This window comes from Eublepharis macularius, chromosome 19 (genome assembly GCF_028583425.1).
Source record: "Eublepharis macularius isolate TG4126 chromosome 19, MPM_Emac_v1.0, whole genome shotgun sequence".
In the NCBI taxonomy this organism is placed as follows: Eukaryota; Metazoa; Chordata; class Lepidosauria; order Squamata; family Eublepharidae; genus Eublepharis; species Eublepharis macularius.
This window is the reverse complement of record NC_072808.1, coordinates 22,530,102-22,552,269: the sequence shown is the minus strand read 5'-3', so window position 1 is coordinate 22,552,269 and position 22,168 is coordinate 22,530,102. Positions and strand designations below refer to the sequence as shown.

Here is a 22,168-nt window from a genome sequence, read left to right as displayed (position 1 = left end):
TCTATGCCTTCCACCGCCATTTGATGTATCTTAATGTCAAAGCACCCAGCTTCCAGCCACACCCACTTCCAGGGATGCCACACAACTAGAACTGGGAGGGTTCCCAGCTATAGTATAAAGGAAAAGAGCACATTAGCTATTGGGAGGTGTGCCAGAAGAAGGCCCAAGGGAATGAACCGCAAGGACAACACACCAATATCTTGTGTCGAGCAGTGGAAAGTGTCATCATTTTGATTTTCCACTAAGATTCAAATACACAAACTAGTTCTACGATAGCTGGCCAGCAGAGAGTGCTAGGTACCTTGGAGGGGCAGTGCCTAGGAAAAGCCCACAGGAAACATTTCCTCATGCATTATTCCCATGACTACGAGAAGCATCATTCCTCCGCCCCAAGAACACACTTGGGAAGCCAGAAGGCCTTTTTTGCAAAACCTGAACTAGCGGGTCTGCCTCCCCACCCCACCATCAGCAATGCCAGCTGAACTTCCCTTTGTTGCTCGTAGAGCAGGAATGAGAAATACTGAAAAGCACCACCAATCCCCAGAATTGGTGCCGTTCAATTGTGTCCTGAGACTCTTAACTCTACCTCCATCCCAGACAGGTTTCCTTCCAGAGCATGTGACAGAATTTTACTTGATTCTTCCCACAGAGGAAACGTTCAGATGGACTCTTGTTTTTTCCAATGCGTTTATTTTATCCAAAGTAGAACAAATTTTTCCCTTGAACAAAGAAAAAATTATACATAATTCCATGTGCATCTCTTAGCAGGGACCTCAGTTTAAAAGAACTATTGGGTGGGTAGGGGGGAAATGCTGCCAACAGGCCCACATCCAAGCTGGATGGGGCCAGAAGACCCACATTAAAGCACGCTTCCAGTGGGGAACCACTCTGAACTGCTTGTTTACAAAAGGCTAGGTCGGCCTGCATGTAAAAGTCAAGATTTGTGGGATGCCTTAACACCAAGATCTATGCAAGACTGAAGATTAGTTCTTAAAGTGTTGCAGTTGAAAGAGTATTCCTGGACTCTAGACCTAGATCAAAGACTTCCAAACCTGCATGAGGTTCAAGACAGGGCTTCAATCCCTTGCAACATGGGTAGCAACTTTCTACATGCACGTTCCAAGGAACGTCCCAACAATTCCAGGCTAGACCACTCAGACTACTTGGCACAAAGCCTCAGCCCCTGGTGTCATTATGGGTACCTCCCTACTTAAGAGATGCCCAAACCCTGGCCGTGTATATTAGAGGTGAAGCTCTTCCCTTTCCCATTGGAGGCCACCAAGGCCGGCATCCTCTCAAGTCAACCAACACCCTAATTTACGGATTCCCCCGAGTAGCCCAGAGGAAGAAGTTGCAGCGTGCGCGGGGATCAGACGGCTTCCCCAGAGGCCGGGCACAGACATAGAAGCGCCGCCCACAGTTTGGGCCTTGTTTCTTCACTGTCCGCAGAACACAGGGCTCCCCGTGGACCTTGCACTGGGGAGGGGGAGCGGGGCCCGGCAGCAGGGATTTCCATAGGGCAGCAGATTGGTTTAGTCTGGAAGGAGCTGAACTGTTCCTGCAATTCTTAGCTTCCTCACCAGTCATAGTCACGTCAGGCTCCTTGCTCAAACTCAAGATGAACCCCTGCGGCACACAGGCGGCTTTTTCCACTGCCAAACCCTCAGCAGTCTTTTCAGCTGCATCAAGAGGAGGGTCTTTCCCAGGTTCCTTCTCTACCTCCTGGGTGATGCTCAGTCTTGGTCGGCACCTGCCTAGGTCTGTTGCTCCAGCTGTGCTCTTACTACTGGCTCGGAAGAACCTGAGCAAATCCCCTTGTCCCTTCTTTGGCAGGCCAGGCTGTCTCTTTCTGGAAGCCAACCCTAGGCTTGGTTCTGTTCCATTCTGCTTCTGGCCCTTTTCCAGCAGGCTGGTCTGCTCCACTTTCACCAGGAAGCGGCTGAGCTTCTGCTGGGTGCCGGCAAATTCAGGCAGGAAGCGGGTGCAGAGTGGTGGGCAAATGCGAGCAGGCAGGAAGCTGGCTCTCAGCAGTGCTTGCACAGGGCAGTGGTCAGAGCCCAGGACTTCTGGCATGAGCTGGGCATCCTTTAACTCCGACAAAGCCAGAGCACGATCGGCCAAGATGTAGTCAATGCGGGTGCCATAGTTAGTCTGTCGGGCCCCGGTGAGGTTGCACCAGCATGTGTAGGCATCTCCTTGACTGGGGTGTAGAAAACGGAATGTGTCAACAAAGTATTTCTCATCCTGGGAATCCTTTCCCGGCTCCCACAGGAAACTGTCCAGCCAGCGGCGGCCAGGATTCTCCAAGAAGGACTCCTGTAGGACAGAGGGATGCTTTAGGAAGGTGGATTGCCCACCAGAGCTTAGAGTCATCTATGAGTCGGCTCACATGGATCCATTCCACTTGTGGAAGCGCCTCCCACCGGCATTCCTCTGATACAAGACAAGAGAGCGTTTCACAGTGGAACAAATTCATAGGACCCAGCCTCCCGTTTCTACCATTACTCCCAGATCCTCAACTATTCCAGTTTTAGAATCCAGTCTGGAATTCAGAAAAAGAATCTCATTGTTTAAAAAAAGAATCCACTTTCTATCCTTCATTGTCTATAAAAGATGAGAGGTATGGGGGGAAAAAACCCAAGTCCCCTAACCTGGAGAGAGACTGAACCGAAGGTAAAGGTGGAGACTGAGACGTCTTTGCATTTCCCGACCTCCTCCCTTCCCCACGGCACGCAGAATCATAACAAACTTGGGAGCGTGTTGTTTGCTTTTGATCCCACTCATCCTCTTCTACTGCTCTTCCTGGAGGGCTGGGAAAGAGCAAAGTGCTCACATTTGCCCAAATGTGTCCCTAATGACAACACTACCTCCTTAAATGCCAAAACCAAATATTCAGTGTTCTCTTGGGCTTGGGGGAAGAAAGGAGGAGGGAGCTCTAATCCTTTCCTCCCTGTGCCGTGCTGGAAAGGACCACCTTGAGCTGTTTTTACCCACACTAGGGAAAAAAATACAGACACCCTCATCCTTTTTTTCCCTGCAGAGGTAAAATCAGCTTGTGAAAATAGGAACTGTGGGTCAGGGAAGAAACAAGGCACAGAGTCCCAGGAAGCCGTAGCTCCAAACACTGTTTCCGGGCAACTAGGTGCGAGACTCAGGTGAGTTAGAGCAGCCCTGGGACTGCACAAGCCTCCCCCCCACCCAACAAGAACGAGCAGAGGGTCACGCCCTGCCAAGGAGGCGGAACACAGGGACGGAGCTGCAGGGGAGGGTGCATCTCACTCACCACATCCCCTGGGTCGCAGTGGTCGATGGCCTTATGAGCGATGTTGATGTCTCCCAGGATAACCACGTGGCTAGAAGGCAAGTGGAAATGGGCATGAGTCCAAGCTTCCAACAGCAACCACACCTACATTTCATTTCTTAATTTAGAATACTTTAACCTCATTTATATCACAACATTTGCCCCAATGGGGACTCAAAGCTGCTTACATTGTTATCCTCACAACAACTCCATCAAGGTCAGGCTGAATCTCCCTTAGACCAAGGGTTCCCTGGACAGCACCGCTGTTCTTGGGGTCACCAGATATTCCAAAGTGAGGACAAAGAAAAGCCCAGAGCTACAGATACTTATGGGCAAGGGAGTCTGGTCTAAGCCAGCTCCCTTGGTGAGATTTTGTTTAACGGGTCTGACCAATCCCAAGTAAAGCTCCATCTCTGATGTCAGAGACGACTGCTACCAATCAGAGAATTATTACAGGATGATTCCACCATATTAATGGCTCTGTACTTCTGTGACACAAAGGGAATCTGGCCCAAACTGGTTGCCCTTAATCAAAAAAGAATTAAGTTGGTCAGGAAGCCCCAATGAAGAAGGGAGGATATATAAGTCCCAGGGGTCCATGAAGCCAGACACTCTAGGTGATGCTCTTGAGCTACATTTAATCTCAGGGTTCTGTCACAAATGTGCTTTGGCCAGGTGCCTAAAAGGCAAAGTAAGCACCTGGCAAGTCTCAAGAGAGGAGGCATTCCAGAGGCAAGGTGCCACCACAGAAAATGCCCTCTCTCTAGTTGCCACCCACCTTGCTTCCGAAGGCGGGGGCACAAATAGCAGGGGTTGAGGCAGAAATGAACCAGTGACATGGACGGTATGGGAGGAGATAATACTCCAGGCACCCTGGCCCCAAGCCATTTAAGGTCTTAAAGGTAAGAACCAGCGCTTCGAATTGCACTTGGAAACAGGTGGGTAACCAGTGGCGATCTTCCAGTACAGGGGTGATACAATCTCTGTAACTAATCCCCGACAGTAGCTTGGCTGCCACATTTTGGACCAATTGAAGTTTCTAACCTATTTTTAAAGGCGGCCTCGCATACAGCACATTACAGTAATCTAACCTGGGTGTGACCAGAGCGTGGATCACTGAGGCCAGATCACACTTTCCGAGGAACGCCCATAGCTGGCAAACCTGCCAAAGCTGATAAAAGGCACTATGCACCACGGATGAGACCTGCGCCTCCAGCTACAGGCCAGGATCCAGCGGTGGCCGTGAGCCACAAACCTGCTCCTTCAGGAGGAGCGCAATTCCCTCCAGGACAAGCTACCACTACAGTCCGTGAGCTGCTTCTCCACTGACCAACAGCACCTCACTCTTCTCCACACTGAGTTTCAGATGACTGGCCCTCATCCATCCCATTATTTTCTTTTAGGGCTCCCAAAGACCCATCTAACTTAGCTGTTATGAAGGAACATATATGAGTGTCATCTGCATATTGGGGACACCTTGTTCCAAACCCTAATGACCTCTCTCAGCAGTTTCAGGTAGATGTTCAATAGCCTGGTGGACCAGATGGAACCCTGTGGCACCGCACAACAGAAATGCCACAGGCCAAGAAGCAGTCCCCCAGCATCACCTTCTGGAATTTGTTGGTCAACGAAGAGCAGAACCGCCAAAGGGTGGTGCCCCTACTCCCAAGCCCATCTAGCCATTCCAGATGGTATCAAAGGAAGCTGAAAGGTCCAGGAGAATCAACAGGTGTGCACTCCCCCAGTCCCTTGCCTAGTCAAATATCCTTTTCGCAATGGGGCTTCAAAGCATTTCAGTATTTGTTTTCCTTCTCAAGTTTGCAGGAGTTTCACACTTACAAGGTAGTCACAGGACGCAATACCGAGGTTTGTCCACGGTATCCCCAATTTCCCCCCCGCGGACATACTGCGATTTTATTTTGAAGCTGCTGCCAAGTCGCGTCTGACCCGATTAATGTCAGCATGAACTCTACACTCCCCTTCCGCTTCTCCTTTTCCCCAGAGAGCTGATTGGTCTGTGCAGAATGAACCACTTCCATCTTCCTTATTTTTTCTTTGAAAGCCAGGAACGATACTGCGTTTTGCAGCCTTTTGTAAAACAAAGTGGAGGGGATGAAGCAGCAGCATTTTAACCCTTTCCTGGCTTGGCTTTAAAAAATAAATAAATGAGAGTAGAACAAGCCCAAAAAGTACGTTTTCCCCCAGAACTCCACCACCAATTGACTCTCCAAAGGGCAGGGGACAGCACAATCAGCAAATATAGGTGGGGAGATGGGTTCTAATACTGCAATGTTACTAGGCCTGCTCAAAGTTTTTTTTTTAAAAGTGTGATGTAAATGGCAAAGCCCTGTAAGCCCAAAACTGCACTGAGGCTTCAAAGCCCATCTAAAATGAAAAACAAGATGCCAAATCAAAACTGCCTCGGACAGCGTGGAACATGGTGGTGCTATGCCGAAGCCATTGGGATCACGGTGAATGCTCATAAATGGCGGTTTAAACTGTAAGTGCAAAAAAGGGCCAAGGTCAGACAGGGAGACCAAGACTGTTTCTGTCCTAAAGCCAGGCCCGAATCCAGACTCAAATGGGCTTGGATAATCTGTCTCTACCAAGAGCTATATCCATTTGCCATATCCCAAAGCTATGAAGAATTGGCAGCAGTGCGACATTCACTTAGCACAGGAAAATTAAATCCCAGATAAAAGGTGCTCCAGTCCAGATGAACCATACAATGTTCCCTTTTACTACAAGGATGGTGCCATGTTGGAAAAGGCCCTGCTCCCCAGAACCTCTTTGCTGAAAGACAGCAACGGTGCCTGGAGCAAGGACTTCCTAGCTAGCTTCTCTTCTGAGAGCTAGGGGGAGAATTTCCACACACGGCCCTTTTGAGAAGGAACAAAGAGGTTTTAAAGTTTGCTCAAAGCCAAAATGCAAAGACAATCCCCTCCCCCTTCCCCCCACCAACAGTATGTTGTTTCTCCGCCAGCACAGACCCAGGTTATGTGACACTATTCCTTACTCTTAACATGCTATGCATACACTCTGCAAATTTAAGGTGGGGGGGGGGGAGGGGATCAGCTGGCTTGGGCAAGGAAGCAGGTAAAAACTTCCTTGTTTCATTTGGCATACCCTCAGGGATCCCTCCTTCATGTCCAATACTTTAATTGTTAGAGCTCTTTTGTGGTTTTTATGTCTTTGTACATTTTTCAAACTCTGGCTTTAACTGTTTTAATGATGTGTTCCAGTTGGTTTTATAATGTGATTTTAGTATGTATGTTTTAATTTGTTAGCTGCCTTGGGGCAGAAAGCTAGGATTTCCATTCTGTTAAATAAAGTAAAAATAAATAACGATACTTAGCATGAATGCAGCACTTTCTAAGGGACCAAAGCTGTATACTATCAGCAACTCTTATAACAAACAACAGTCCTCTGAAACAGGCCAGTATTCCCCCCTCCATACAGCAGCCTGGGATTGTTCCTTGCCTAAAACAACCTACTGAGTTTGTGCCCAACTCAAGATGTGAACCAGAAATCCCTCAATTCCACTCCTGTGGGAGGAGCAAAACATACCCTCCAGCTCTCAGAAGAGCCTCTGCCCGAGCTTGTAGGAGGCGGCAGAATCGCAGCTTGAAGTCCCCACGTTCTGGCTTGTCGGGGTCAGCACGGGGACAGTACACATTGATGATGGTCAGCGTGGTCTCCTGCTGTTCCGAGGTGCTGTGGACGGAAGACACATGCAACAATAGTTTACCAGCCGTAACTCCTCCTCCCCTTCATGCAGTCTTCAGAATGGAATTGCTCACAGTTGATCAGAGCATGGCATGAAGCAACCCAGGGATCAGCTAAAGATTAAATAACCTAGAAGTGTTCAGCCAAAGATTATGACATCCCTCGATTAACGTTTAAGTTCCTTGCTGTGGTGTGCAACATTCATGAACAGAGACTTGGCAGCCTTGAGTTCAAGAAGAATATATGGCTGTAACGTCTAATGCCTATTCCAATACCCAGTAGGAAATCCTGAGAATCTTTACTTCCACAACGATTAAAAGGCAAGTTCAAAGCCATTAGGATTTGGATGAAAAATCAAACATTTCAGCTCCTCTCCTCCAACTACAAACATGTACTAAAATCAGATAGGGATTCCAATGATTATGACTTAACTCTTTGAGTGTGTTCCCACAAACCCTCTCTAATCAGCATCACTGCCCGTACTTCAGCAACAGTCTCTTCCTCATCATCAGAGCAAAGCACTCCAATTCTGGTCATCTGCTTCCACACCCACGCAGGTGACACATTTTGCTGCTACAGTACATGGCTGCTATCGGGGAAGTGAAATTAGAAGCCAGACCCACTTCCTGCCTTCAGAGTTTTGTATTTTAATGACCATATTTTCTAATTATTGCTACCACAAAAACTAATCCTGAACTCTTCACAGTTGTTCATATTATTCAAGTTACAAGCAATGTTTTGTAATATATTACCCTAACTTAACTACTTTCCAGTTTATCATAACTTCATTATTACTTTAAAAAATCAGTTAATTGAATACTGAATAATGGAGCCCCCCCTTCCCCAAAAACAACTGGTTAAGAAATGAATTCATCTGCCACCAATGAATGATGTAGAGTTAACAAAAATTAGCAATAACGAGAACTCCATGCCCATGTACTTGCCCAGGTACAGTTTTTTTTATAAGATTTTTATTCTTTTAATTAGCTACATTAACTAACAATACATAGGAAAGAAAGGGGAACAAGGGAAGGAGAGAAAAAAAATAAAAAACCGACAACAACATATAACAACTACACTACACAAAATGCTTTCCCTTCATACTGCCATTATTGCAAAACTTTGTATGATATTGATGGAGTGGTTGACCTTACAAAATGCAAATTACAAATTCAAATTAGGTTTAAGTTTTCCTCCCCCTCCTGGGTCCCGGACGCAATTCTCTCTGAACAACTGCAGCCGCAGTGCTTCCCCCCCCCCCTCAGACTTCTCCTTTTCTTCTTGCTTGGTGCACTGAAATTCTGGATTTTTGTCCTCAAAATCCCTTAGTTGATCTTCTGATAATATCTTGTAAGCTTGATCTTTGTAACTGAACCAGATTCCTTCTGGAAATAGCCATTTGTACTTTATTCCACGTTCCCTCAGAAGAGCTGCGAGCATTTTGTATTTAAAACGCCTTTTCCGAACTAAAAATGGAACGTCTTTCAGTATCTTAACTTTATTGCCCAAAAAGTCCAGATCCGCATTATATGAATTGTATAGGATAGTGTCTCGAATCCTTTTAGATGAAAAATCGATGATGATCTCACGAGGCAGCTGACGCTTCGTTGCATATTTTGAAGAAGCCCGGCGGACTTCCAAAATGGCGCTTTTAACTTCTTCTTTAGTTGCCTTCGTGGGTGTCGCCAATAATTCCGAGACCAAACCCCATACATCCTCATTTTCCTCCTCTTTCACGTTCTGGAGGCGCAAAATTGTCTGAGTTCGTTCCACTTGTAGCCCGATCAGCTGGTTCTCTACCAGCTTTAACTCTTTATTCGTAGTCTTCACAAGTGACGCACTTTCCCGAGCAGACTTCTCTGCCCCCCCCCGCTGCTTCCTTGATGGTTTTCACTTTGCTCTCAATTAAGCCCACCCTTTGATCTGTTTCGTTCAGCTTGTCAACAAAGGGTTTTATGGCTTCGGTAACCGCCCTCCGCACCATTTCCTCGAGCGACTCTCCCTTCCCCTGCAGGGCAGCCAAAACTGACTTGCCCAAAGCAGGACTCTGCTTTTTCGCTGCCATTTTAGGGGGGGGGGGACCGCCAGCCAAATTCTGAAACTCTGCAAAGGGGAAGAACGCACCTTCTTAATTTCAGATCCCGCCACTCCTTCACATGCGCTTGTAGTAACAGAAGGGATTCGCTTACTTACAGGCTTCCGCCTAGTTCTGCTCTTTGCCGTTTTCCATGGCCCGGCAGCACTCGAGGCGCCGCACACGTCTGCCGGCCTCCATAGGGACAAACGGGCAATTTACCCCCCGATTTGATTTCCGGGGGGCTCTTCCCGCAGCGTCCCGGACCCTCACTCCCTACCTGGGAGTCTTGGGGGCTAATCTTTGCAGATCAGCCGCCCGGCTAGGGTGCTCGGGCGCTTCCTCCCGGACCAGCGGAGAGGAGCGTCCGACATAGCCGGGAAAACGAAACCGAATCGCCCAGGTACAGTTTTAATAAGTTGTCAAATGTTTATTACAGCTGCTAAATGTGAGAAACAGCTATGAGCAGAACTCCAGACAGTGACAGAATCCTGAGGTCTGCCAATAGCACCAATCATCTCCCCAACAACACATGCAGACAACCCAGTCAGCCCCCTTCCTCCTGGGCTGTTTTATTGGCACAGGCAGAAGAGAGGATGTCAGAAAAATGAGCATGGGAAAGAGGCAACGAAGGCACCTGCGGAATCAGCAGCCAGCAGATCAGTTCTCTCCCTTGGAGTTTTCCTGCAATTTCCATGCTCTCTAGCAAGCTAGGCTAAGCCTAATCAGCACTGAAAAGTGAGGCATTCTTGGGTCTCTGACTCCAGGGTGGTGTGCAATTATCCCAAATTCTACAATACTAGATAAAAGTAGATTACTCCTCACCCATATTTAAACATGCATTGCCACCATCAAATGCCTCAAGCATTCAAACATACAGTAATCCTTAAAAATGCCAAAGTTTGCTTCTTGGCTCAGATTGAGGACCTACCTAGTTCAGCACCTTGAATTCAACCGCAGCCAGTCAAAGCCCACAAACAGGGTATGAAGGCAACAGCCCTCTTCCAATGTACCCCTTAGCCCATGGTATTCAGAGATTACACTGTCTCTAAACCTGGGACTTCCATTTAGCAATAGTGGTTAACAGCACTTGATAGACCAATCTTCCATACCAGTGGCCAATCACATCTTGCAGCAGTGAGTTCAATAACCTAAGCCTGGGCAGCCTCCATCTTTACAACAACAAAACTGACTTAAAAATTCACCAAGTTTTATTTTTAGGGTAGCCTGGTGTGCAAACATTGGGAGTGCCATGTAGAAAGGTGGTTAAGGAGGAGTTAGACAAAATCACCGAGAGGGGAAAGAGGCCTCAAGCAAGAGGTAGGGGGAATCAGGAGCCAGCAGCAAGTAGGGGCAGAGTGAGATATCCTGTCCTCTGAGTCCTCATGGATGCCTCCCTCATTACCCCAGACTGGACTTGTCTAAAGCTACCTATTAAGCCCATGGCTGCAATGAGAAGGAAGGGATGTAATAATCAGGGATGCTAGCTACCAAACACCAAACCAACATCAGTAAAAGGTTTTTTCTCAGTGCTTGCTGCCCGTCCTCACCAAATACGATGCCGAGTGATCACAGCTCGACCCTCACTGTCCAGGGCCTGGAGCTCCTCAGGCGTGAAGTCACCTGTATCTCCGTAGCAGCTGACTGCCCTGCTGTGCTTGGTGAACAGCCCAGATAGGCCCTCCTCAGCAGCGTCCGGGGTAGCGCTGGTCTTACAGAATGTTGCAACACCTGAGGAAGAAGGAGTCAGAACTCTGATACTTGGCTCTGGCACAAGTGGAGTGAAGAGCCATCAATTCCACCTGAGGCGGAGAAGAAGGGGGATGGACAAAGTTGCCATAGTTTTGACAGGTCACTGTAGCTGTGTCTTTGATGGAATGTCTGATCCATAGCAAGGAGCTGAAGGGGAAGCGCTTCACAGCACACAAGGCTGTTGCTGCAGAACGAGCTGCTAGTCAAGACACAGAAATGGAGTCAGTTGTAGAGTGGGCAGCCATAGGGAGCAGGTTTCTCTGCTATGCCTCATTACCTGAGTAGCCGCTGCGTGTGCGGCTGAAGCTGAAATAGGAGCTATAGCCCTCCACAATAGCCAACGGTTCCTCCAGAAGGTCCCCTGCAAACAAAACACAGGTCAGAATGGCCTCCAAACTTCCTGATCTATGCAGCACTGAGCCAACTTGCCTTTAAAAAGAAGGGTCTGCCATCACACTAAGGTAAAATGAACTACTCTGCCTGCAGATTGTTTTGTTACCCTCACAAACAGCACACTTTTTGTTAACAGAGCAAACTACACATCCTCAGGCCCCAAAATGCAGGCTCACGCTGCCAAGTTAAGCCAACTCTGGGAACTGCAGAGCTGTGAAGGCACAGAGATCCCCAATAAATGGACCGTTGTCTGCTTGTGATCCATTTGATTGCATTACAGAAGCTTACACAAGTACATCCACTATCTCTGTCAAAAAGATAGCAAGGTCTGCAGGCAAGGATAATCTTTCCTTCACTCAGAAATATCATCCACTCATTCAAAAACAAGAGCAACTTAAAAAAAATCACTGTTTTCTTTTTACACTTTCCTTGAACATCCAGTGTGAGAAAGAGTTCCGAGAAATTCAAAAGTGTACAGAGGGAGAAGTCAATTGATAGCTTCTAGCTATGAGTGTTAAAAAGAATTTCCATGTTCAGATTGCCTGTTCCCTGGGAATAGACAAAAGGAAGAACGTATTGTCAAAGGCTTTCACGGCCGGAGAACGATGGTTGTTGTGGGTTTTCCGGGCTGTATTGCTGTGGTCTTGGCATTGTAGTTCCTGAAGTTTCGCCAGCAGCTGTGGCTGGCATCTTCACACTGAGAGATCTCTGTCTTTTGGTGCTACACCTCTGAAGATGCCAGCCACAGCTGCTGGCGAAGCGTCAGGAACTACAATGCCAAGACCACGGCAATACAGCCCGGAAAACCCACAACAACAATAAAAGGAAGAACGTTTGCCTTGAGATTCTGTGGGAAAGGTCTTGAGCATACAAGTCCCCACTTCAATCCCCAGCTAAAGATCTCAAACCCCAAGTGTGAGGAAAGATCTTTCCCTGCCCGAGATCCTGGAGAGCTGCTGCAAATCAGACAAGACTGAGCTAGGAAAACCAACAGTTTGACTTGGCCAGAGTCAGAGACATGCAGCTGGTCACTCTCAGAAGCAGGGATGCAACTCGGGTCTCTTAGCCACTTGCAGACTACGTTCAGAAATGTAGCTTCTAAGAGAAAATATCTCCACATGCTCAAATGTGTTGACCCTCTGGGTGTTCTCCCACGGGGTCAACACAGCTGCCTCACCTTGAGCCAAAAGGAGAACTACCGTACCTGTACCCCTGTACACCCTCCCCCAAGACACAATTCTTACAATTCTGCAGAAAGACAGATTATGCTATGCTCTGTTTCAGCATTTCTTCAACTCTGTATTGGATTCTTGCTAATGCCACGTTTTTGTAAACATGTATTTATTTACCGTATGGCATTATATAGGGAAATATCCTTGATATTGACTGTACTAATCTAGCGCTGTGTAATCCGCCTTGAGTCTAAAAAAGGTGGATTATAAATGACATAAATAAAATAAACTAGATTTCCCGCACTACTGAACTGACACGCACCACTTTAAGAACTTTCACACACACACACACACACACACACACACACACACACACACACACACACCACACACACACACACACACACACACACACACGTTTTAACATGCACATAACATGTCTTTTTAAAAAACAGGCAGTTTTCAGAGTGCTTTTGCCAGATTTCTAAAATAGAATTGCCTTGTCCAGTTTTGATCATTATGGTCAAGGCAGAAGAGGCTGATTGGATGAACATTTCTCTGCTTTCCCACTGCATTCAACTCCCTGCCACTGTTTTTTATGCTGCTATGGAAATTTTTTCAAACGTTCTTGTATAGCTGCCCGAGGGATCCGGCTGCCCGAGACGCTCTCCTCCCACCGCCAGCCAACAGGCGGGGTTGTGAGGGCGCCGTCTGAGAGGCCGCCCGACCCTGTGGGCCAAGGCAGGGCCCGGGGGACACCCGCCTCCCGCACGCCCTCCTTGCCAGCGGCTTCGGAAGCCGCGAACGGCCGCCACGGAGCAGCCCCGAAGGGGCCGATGGAAAGGCTTCCCCGCTCCTTCTGCGCCTTTCCGTTTGCCTTCTTCCAACGCAGCGGGGAAAGGGGCCCGCCGCCTCCCCCCAGGCCCCGGACTCACGGGCGAGCTTGGTCTCCTGCAGGCAGACCACATCCGCGCCCAGCGCCTCCAGCAGCCGCCGCGGCCCCGTCGGACCAGCCGCGGCCCGCAGCCCGTTCACGTTCCAGCTGACCAGCCGCATCCCGGGCGGCGGGCGCAGAGCGTCACTTCCGGTGCGCCGCGTGGTTGACCTGCCGCTCCCCGGGGAGGGGCGTCGCTTCCGGTGCCTGCGGGGTTGAAGAGGCGGCTCGGGCCGCCCAGCCAGAGAAGGCGCTGCAGCCCCTGCGCCTGAGGCGACCTGGCACCAAGTAGCCCCCTAAAGCCCCTATGAGGGGATTCACCGGTTTCTCAGTGAGGGAGGCCCCAGTGAAGGCCCTGGACCCGCCAGCCAAACCAAGGCAGTAATAGTGGCAAAGAACGGGGCAGTTAAAGCCGGGGAAGGCAGCTGAGGCTCAGCCCATAATTCTTTGAGAAAGACCCAGAGCCAGTTCCATGTTGCAGTGAAGAGGGGCAGGACTCTCATCTGGAGAGCCGGGTTCGATTCCCCACTCTTCAGTAGCAGCTCTCTCAGAGCTCTCTCAGCACTACCAACCTCACGGGGATTATTGTGAGGATACACTTTGTAAACAGCTCTTGAGTGAGTGTTAAGTTGTCCTGAAGGGCAGTATATAAATTGAATGTTATTATTATTACTATACTATACTATACTATACTATACTATACTATACTATACTATACTATACTATACTATACTATACTATAGGCTATAATATGAACAAGGCCAATCTTGGGTTGCATCGAAGGGGCCATAGCGTTGAAATCGCAGGAGGTCATAGCCCCTCTCTATACTGCCTTGGTCAGGCCACACCTGGAGTATTGTGTGTTCTGGAGGCCCAACTTCAAAAAGGACTTTGACAAAATTGAGAGTGCGCAGAACAGAGCAACGAGGATGATCAGGGGTCTGGAGACTGAGCCCTACGATGAAAGGCTGAGGGCCTTGGGAATGTATTGTCGAAGGCTTTCACCGCCGGAGAACGATGGTTGTTGTGGGTTTTCCGGGCTGTATTGCCGTGGTCTTGGCACTGTAGTTCCTGATGTTTCTCCAGCAGCTGTGGCTGGCATCTTCAGAGGTGCTTTTGGTGCTACACCTCTGAAGATGCCAGCCACAGCTGCTGGCAAAACGTCAGGAACTACAATGCCAAGACCACGGCAATACAGCCTGGAAAACCCACAACAACCATTGGCCTTGGGAATGTTTAGTTTGGAGAAGAGGAGGTTGAGGGGGGACATGATTGCTCTCTTTAAATATCTGAAAGGCTGTCATTTGGAGGAGGGCAAGGAACTGTTCCAGTTGGCAGCAGAGGACAGGACCTGAAGCAAGGGCTTAAGTTACATTCAGAAAAGGTACCGGCTGGATATTAGGAAAAACTTTTTCATGGTCAGAGTAGTTCAAAGGTGGAATTCAGCTGCCTAGGGAGGTGGTGAGCTCCCCTTCACTGGCAGTTTTCAAGAAGAGGCTGGATGAATATTTGTCCAGGATGCTTTAGGCTGATCCTGCACCAGGCAGGGGGTTGGACTAGATAGTCTGTATGGCCCCTTCCAACTGATTCTATGATATAAAATCTAACAGGAACCTCATCTTGTAAACTTATTTTTATTTGCCCTATGGCATCATTTATGGAAATGTCCTTGATATCCACTGTACTAATCTAAATTGCCTGAGCATTTTCATGAGAAGATCAGAGCCTTGGTCTTGGACCTGGTTCTGAGTGGGACTGCTTGAGACTCGTAATACAATCCTAAGAAGAGTTAGTCTAAGACGATTGATTTCATTGTTTGTGAGAGAGAGAGATGTTCTTCCACCAGTTGGAATCAGTGGCCAAAATGCTATGAAGTTTAATATTTATGACACTGGCAAGGTAGCCCCTAAAGTCCAAAAGGGTCTCATCTGTTTTGCAAGAAAAGGACTTTACAAAAAGGAGACCATTTGTTTTGGAGGAAGCTGAAAGCGAAACTGCAGAGCGTCCAGTCCCTGGAGGATGTTTACTTGGGCAGCTGTGCCCCCATGCCCACTATGAAACTCTCCTCTAAGATCCCGTTTCACACGTTCTGCAGACCCACGAAAGGGCGGCGTCTTGCTAATGGGATGAAGGCGGGAGGCGTCAGGGCTTGCAGAGACCCGCGGGGGGGAGGCAGGAGAGTGCCAGAGAAAGGAAGGCAGGTTGGTGGGAGGGGGAAATGTTGCCAGTCTTTGTGCTGAATCCATAGATCAGCCCCAGCTCTCCACCCCACCCGCTCCGTGCCCCTCCCCACGACTGTCGCTCTGAGCCCGCAGTCGAGGCAGAGCACCTCTTCCGTCCTCTAGGGCCGCTCTCGAGTACGCCTGCGCAGGCTTTGCCCGCCTCTCGGAGCAGCTGGTGGTGAAAACGCGCTTGAATTTGATCCTTCTGAGACGCCGTCCTGGAGCGGAGGGGCGGCTTTCCCAGCGATCCTCGCGACACGGAAGTCTCCTGTCCGGCGTGTCTCGGATAGAGCGGCGATGCCGACCGGGGACTACGAGTGAGGAGGAGGCGGGGGAGAGGGAGGAATGTTGTTCGTGGGAAGGGGCGCAAGCGAGGAACACGTGTCTGCGCTGGGCCTGCCGTTGCAGGATAGTGGGAGGAAGGAAAGGGGGGGCGGTGCTCTGGATGGGGGGCAGCGGGACGGCTCTTGTGGGGGAATTGGAGCCTCTGCCAGTTGTAATTGAAGCAACTAACTTAAATCATCGTATCAGAAAAAGGCAAGGCTGCCATAGGCTCGGGTTGCTACCTCCAGGTTAGGGAATTTGGGGAGGGCGGGATTTGGGAGGGGCAGGGCCTCGGCAGGTCTTGATGCCGCGGAGCCCCCCCCCCCGGGGATCTCCGCTGCCTGGAGGTAGGTTGTGATTCCGGGAGATCTCCAGCCCCCCTGGAGGTTGGCAACTGCAGTGACCCGTGGCAAGCTCCGCGCCTCGCCTGTCCTCGGCCCCCTCCGAGGCGCTTGATTTGCAGCACAGCTGCCGTGACGAGTGTGGGCTGTTCTTAGGCCATCTTCCCCTGCGCAAATGCAGCACTGGAGGATTTTCTGGGAAGGCTTCCATGTCCAGCCGCGTCACTGGCTGAAGGGCTGGGTGTGAAGAGACGCCCCGTTGGGCAGGGAGGGAGGAGGGCGGCCTGGCAGCTCGGCTGGCTGGGCCTTCTCCAGGCAAAGGCGGTTCCCTGCGTGTGACACTCCCGCCTCAAGGGGACGAGCCTTCTTTCGGGGCGGTTTGTTTTCTGTTGAGAAAGCCTTTCTGTTGACCTCTCTTGGCCTCTCTTGCAGCTCCAAGCCCAGCTGGGCAGACCAAGTGGAAGAGGAAGGGGGAGACGATGGTGAGAAAGTGCTTTTTGTGTGTGTGTGCATGCCCGCTAAGCTATAGAATAACCATATCCCTTTGAGGCCTTTCCCCAAGCTCCCACCCCGTTTGCCCTGCAGAAACTCCCCAAAGATCATCTTCCACCTCATCCCCTGATATTGGTGCACATTTCTGGCCAGGAACAGTGTATTGGCTGACATTCCCTTTTGGAGGGCCAAATCCTGCATCCAGGAGAACAAAAAAGAGCAGCCAGACAAGAACTGCAAGAAAATTACTTCCGTGTGCCCCACCCCTGGAGGGCTGTTTTTCCTCCCAGGATCATTTGGAGAGGGATTTGGGTCCTGATTAGAGTACTAGATTTAGAGGGACGAGACGAGGCTTCAGATCCCAGTTCAAGCATGAACTGAACTGGTTTGCCCAATGCCCTGCCACTTCTGTGCCTGACGAGGACACTTATTCATATCCTGTTTACTCATTCTGGAAACTGGAATACTGGTAGCTAAAGGAAAGCTGAGCGTTATCGAACCCGTAGTCGACTTTTTTGGGGTGCTGCAGCTGATGCTCCCTTGCTTCCCCACACAGACAAGTGCATCACCAGTGAACTGCTGAAGGACATTCCCCTGACTGAAGTGCTGAGCGGAGGGCTAAGCGCTGAGCCAGAGCTGGTGAAAGGAGGTAAGAACCGGTTGTGTCTTGGGAGGGGGCTGAGCCCTGGGAGGGGTGGAGACTGTCCTCACCTGCCGCTTCCCCCTCTGCATTCACAGAACCTCTTCCATCCCCCAAGGAGCTTATTAATGGCAACATCAAAACTGTGACCGAGTACAGAGAAGAGGAAGATGGCCGCAAGGTGAAGGTGGGTGAACTGGTTCTTTGTGCTTTCGAAAGCGCTGGGCTTCCCAGGCTTTTCCTACAGCCCCCCGGGGTGCTTATGTTCTTCAGAAAGAGGGAGGTGGTTCTAGCAAAGGCGAGTGGGTTTGGGGCGGTCATTGTAGCGGTAGGGCCACAGCCTCCATGAGGATAGCCTGTCCTTGAACAGTGATGAGCGTTTTCCTGGAGCCCATCCCGGGAGGGTTTTGTTTCCACTCAGTTCCCACCCAAAACACAGTGTGACCAAGTTGCTGTCGTTTGGCAGATCATTCGCACATTTCGAATTGAGACCCGGAAGGCATCCAAGGCCGTGGCAAGGCGAAAGGTGAGTGGGGGAAGCAAGGGTGGTGTGCAAGGATCTTGCTGCGTAATTTCAGCCCCACCTATATAGTATAAGCTTGAATGACAGGTAAACTCTTTGGGCTCCACCAGACCAGCAGTCAGTCAGCTAAATATTAAACAGGTGGTCCGTACACACCAATACCTGCTGAGGGGGGAGCCCCCAGTAGTATCTGTGCTTGTTTAAAACGTGTTTCTTGAGCATCTGTGTTGTTTTTCAAGTGCACTTGAAACTCTTCTGCAAACCCTACTTGCCTGCTTTGTGGAGTTATTTCATTTCTAAATGAAGATATTAATTTACTTCTGATCTTAAGACTTTGGGAACTAGTGGAGCCTTGTGACTGGCAGAAGAAAGTTTCATGCATGAACTGGAAACTTACTTGGTGTCATAGCAGCTGATGTGCTATAAGCTGCCCTTCCTCCTGGCTTCTGTCAAAGCTGTCAAAAGAGTTTATTGTCTATAGCCATAGGCCGTCACAATTCACCAAACATTGACTAATAAACAATTAAGTCCCTCATCACAGCTTATCTTGGCTTCTGTGCAAGCTACTGAAGGTCTAGCTCAGTGGACGGGAATAGCCTTCAAGATTCAGTTCTAATATAAAAGAGGAACTTCATTGATATTGCAAAGTATGGAAGAGTTTCCAAAAGAGAGGGGAGGAATAGATCCTCTTTTAGCAGCGTCTTCTGGGGGGTGCAGAATGGGGCTTGGTGTACTGACCTGCTGGGAGGTGCTGAGCTTGTGTCCATAATGAACAGTGTCCATTTCTGATCCTGGTAGCAAGTAATCGTAGCACGGTGTCAACTCTGTTCTGCCTGTGCTGGACTTCAGACTGTTTTTGATAGGGAATCTTGTACAGTTTCATTAACGTGAAACTTTTCTGTTACTTTCCCCACATTGTGGGACACTAGACATCCCTTCCTGGTAGACCGTTGCATCGCCCTGCCTGGTGTTTTCTCTCTGTTTTTTGCCTGGGACTCTCCTTTGTGAGCTCCCAATCACTCATGCTGCATTTGGGATCTGCTGGCCAAGGGCTTCGGAGTTCAGCTCTGAGGTCCTTCCAGACTTTCGATGCCAGAGGCTGCGCTCACTTCTTTTGTTCTGTTCCTTAGAACTGGAAGAAGTTCGGCAACTCAGAATTTGATGCTCCTGGCCCAAATGTGGCCACTACCACTGTGAGCGACGATGTCTTCATGACTTTCATCACCAGCAAGGAGGTGAGTGCCGGAGTGGAGGGAATGGAGGATTTTATTTATTCGCTTGCAAACTTCATTTATTGTCTGGCTTTCTTGCTGAGAAGGGAGCTGTGATTCTTGAACGCTTACACTCAGAAAATCTTGTTGATCTCTAAGGTGCTACTGGACTCTAATCCTGCTGCCCTACTGCAGATCAGCATGGCTGCCCATCTCAAATTATAATACATACAGTCCTTAAAAATGAATTACAAAGCTAGAGAATGCAGAAGGAATAATGCATGAGCTGGTATTTTGGAGAGAGCCGTGTGTTGCGAGGCACAAGATCCTCAGCCATCTTTTTTGCATCACAGGGCAGAGGCCAAGCTCTCTGTTCTTTCCTTTGCAGCAGCAGAGAGGCACACCCCTCGGACTTAGCTGGCAGGCTTGGCCAAAGTTTGGCTGTGTGACCGCTGGGTGGTTGGAAAACGGGCTTTGGATCACTCACTCGATCTCTCTTTGGCCAGGACTTGAACTGCCAAGAGGAGGAGGACCCCATGAACAAGCTCAAAGGGGGGAAGATCGTGTCCTGCCGCATCTGCAAGGGTGACCACTGGACTACTCGCTGCCCTTACAAGGACACGCTTGGACCCATGCAGAAGGAGCTGGCAGAGCAGCTGGGGCTGTCCACAGGCGAGAAGGAGAAGCTGCCCGGAGGTGAGCGAGGACTGTGGAAGGGGGCTGGGGTGGGAAGGAAGACAGGCCTCCGCCCCTCTCTAAAGCCGTCCCTCTTCTCTCCACAGAGCCAGAGCCAGTGCAAGCCCAGCAGAGCAAGACTGGGAAATATGTGCCTCCCAGCCTGAGAGATGGAGCTGTCCGGAGAGGGGAGTCGATGCAGCTCAACAGGAGAGGTGGGTTGCCTCTGAGCAGGAGCTGTGGCTGACTCCACTGTCTCCAGGTAGAGCTCCTGTTGACCAGAATTTCCTATTCTTATTGGCCAGAAGTTGAATCTGCCCTGTTCCTTTGCTGTGCAAGCCTAAGTTTGCTTGGAAACAAACTGCGATCTCCTCTCCTCCCACCCCCTTAGCTGACGACAATGCCACCATCCGGGTCACCAATCTGTCTGAGGACACACGAGAGACTGACCTTCAGGAGCTCTTCCGTCCTTTCGGGTCCATCTCCCGCATCTACCTGGCCAAGGACAAAGCCACTGGCCAATCCAAGGTGAGGCGCAGGAGGGACTGAGGATTGGGCGAGGCATGTGCTGGGGAAAGACCAAGGACAAGCAGTGTTTTCTCCGTCCTTCCTGCTGCTTCTCACCCTCCCGGTCTGTTCCGTTTCAGGGCTTTGCCTTCATCAGCTTCCACCGCCGCGAGGATGCAGCCAGAGCGATTCAAGGGGTGTCTGGTTTTGGCTACGATCACCTGATCCTGAATGTCGAATGGGCCAAGTAAGTAGCGTGAAGAAACCAGGGCCCTCTTTCCAAACATGCAATGTCTATGAGCAGGATTGGATCCTTAACTCCTGCTCCCTTCTTGCTAGCCACCGTGCGGCTGAGGAAGGGGGAGGGGCGTTCTGCTGATTTACACACACAAACACACACACACACACACGGCTCTGCAATGAGAGGATGTGACGGAGTTCTGGGGGCCAGACCCCGCTGCAAGGAAACCTCCCTGTCACAGTTTCCCACCTGCCCCACTGCGCCTGTCCCCGGTGTACTATGGTACACTGGCAAGAATTTAAAAGGGTTCGAACAGAGAGAATCTGGTCTTCCAAAAAATCCACCTGAGCCTGGATTGGTAACTGAGGGGTATTGAGGTAAACTGACAGGATTGAAGTGGTTTAGCTTATTCAGAGAGAAACAAGCAACTGAGGAAAATTGTCAACGTAGTCAGGAAATGTGGGATGTTAGGTTTCAAACAGTACGTGTCAAAGGAAAGCTTTCTCTCGGGCAGCTTTATAATATATCAGCATCTGCGACTAAGGTCACTAATGTGTAACCCTCACTTCCCTGGGCCTGGGAACTAAACCAGAGATCTGAGATCTCCACAGATCTTTAATTCACACTCTTGTCAAACTAACCCTTCTCTCTCCCTCCTGACATATAAAATGAGGTGTGGGTATGGTGCGAGCCTAGCTTCCTTCCTGACATGCTAGCTTTCTGTGTGCAGGGAATTATTCTGTATAGAGGAGCATTTGATCATTCAAGTCCAAAACGCTGTGATCAAAACAAGAAATTTACCATCTTAATGAGAGCAAAGCCTCAGGTTGCACTTGACTACCACAGTGAAATGTTCTAAGAATCCTAGTGGAGATTGGAAGGAGCTTTGGCATGTCTGCCTGTTCCAGGATTTTGAGGGCCCTCCAGGGTCAAGGCACGCTCAGTAAATCCCTGTGCCGTGAAAGGGAGGCAGCCTTTCTCGGTGCCTGTGGCTGTTCTGGGTGCTGCTCACCACGTGTAGTTGTGGGCAGCTGTTGAGAGTGGCTGGGATCCTGGTGGATGCCTGACATGGCTGGTTGAGAAGAGCAGCAGACTTTGAGCCTCTTTGAGAAAAGCAGATTATAAGTAAAATAAAGAGAAAGCAGGTACAGTGGAGTCCAGCTCCTAGGAACGTAGTAGTGGAAGCACTGCATTCTTCCAGCTTTTGTCCCCAATCAGAAAGCTGCTTTGCTGTCTTCCAGTGTGACCCTCCAAGTTCTGTACTGGATGCTGTGTAGGTTGTAGGATATCCCTGCCTGTCGACATGCTAATGGTCCCCCTCTTTCCCCTCCAGGCCTTCCACCAACTGAGCCCTGCTGCCTTGCCTCGATCCTCGGAAATGACCTTCCATTTTAGCTGGACACGTTGGTTTCTAATAAAGGTTCCGCTCAGTTTCTTCTGTGGCTTCTCATTCTGTCCAAGCTGTCCTCTTACTGGGGTGGGTTGCCCTTGAGAGATGGCCTCCTACCTTGGACCTGGGGAACTCCTCCCCAGCCCTTCTGGTCCACTGACCTTCTGTCAGGTTTTTTTGTGCGTGTCATGAAATGTCATGTTTGCAGTGTTAGCTTTTTTGCAAATAATAAGCCATGTTTATTGGCTTT

General features: G+C 49.6%; 2 protein-coding genes across 2 annotated transcripts; one reads left to right on the top strand and one right to left on the bottom strand.

Annotated features, from left to right (window-relative positions):
• Positions 1-670: 670 nt before the first annotated feature.
• Positions 671-13,478, bottom strand: APEX2 (apurinic/apyrimidinic endodeoxyribonuclease 2). Its single transcript, XM_055003817.1, has 6 exons — positions 13,354-13,478; positions 11,131-11,214; positions 10,652-10,832; positions 6,869-7,015; positions 3,284-3,353; positions 671-2,316 (listed from the first exon to the last, which is right to left on the bottom strand). Exons 1-6 carry the CDS (start codon positions 13,472-13,474, stop codon positions 1,318-1,320), a joined length of 1,602 nt encoding a protein of 533 aa, XP_054859792.1. The 5' UTR covers positions 13,475-13,478; the 3' UTR covers positions 671-1,317.
• Positions 13,479-15,787: 2,309 nt separating this feature from the next.
• Positions 15,788-21,963, top strand: EIF3G (eukaryotic translation initiation factor 3 subunit G). Its single transcript, XM_055003519.1, has 11 exons — positions 15,788-15,891; positions 16,672-16,721; positions 17,288-17,380; positions 17,470-17,558; positions 17,838-17,897; positions 19,025-19,129; positions 19,612-19,801; positions 19,888-19,995; positions 20,172-20,308; positions 20,428-20,534; positions 21,862-21,963. The coding sequence occupies exons 1-11, from the start codon at positions 15,872-15,874 to the stop codon at positions 21,875-21,877; spliced, it is 975 nt and encodes a 324-aa protein (XP_054859494.1). The 5' UTR covers positions 15,788-15,871; the 3' UTR covers positions 21,878-21,963.
• The last annotated feature ends 205 nt before the right edge of the window (positions 21,964-22,168 follow it).

Coding starts and splice junctions, on each gene's coding strand:
- APEX2 (XM_055003817.1), bottom strand. CDS start 13,474: ATGCGGCTGGTCAGCTGGAACGTGAACGGGCTGCGGGCCGCGGCTGGT. Junction 3,354..6,868: donor GCTCTTCTGAGAGCTGGAGG/GTATGTTTTGCT, acceptor CTTGCCTTCTAG/CCACGTGGTTATCCTGGGAG. Junction 2,317..3,283: donor ACTGCGACCCAGGGGATGTG/GTGAGTGAGATG, acceptor TCTGTCCTACAG/GAGTCCTTCTTGGAGAATCC.
- EIF3G (XM_055003519.1), top strand. CDS start 15,872: ATGCCGACCGGGGACTACGA. Junction 17,381..17,469: donor GCCAGAGCTGGTGAAAGGAG/GTAAGAACCGGT, acceptor CTGCATTCACAG/AACCTCTTCCATCCCCCAAG. Junction 17,559..17,837: donor AAGATGGCCGCAAGGTGAAG/GTGGGTGAACTG, acceptor GTCGTTTGGCAG/ATCATTCGCACATTTCGAAT.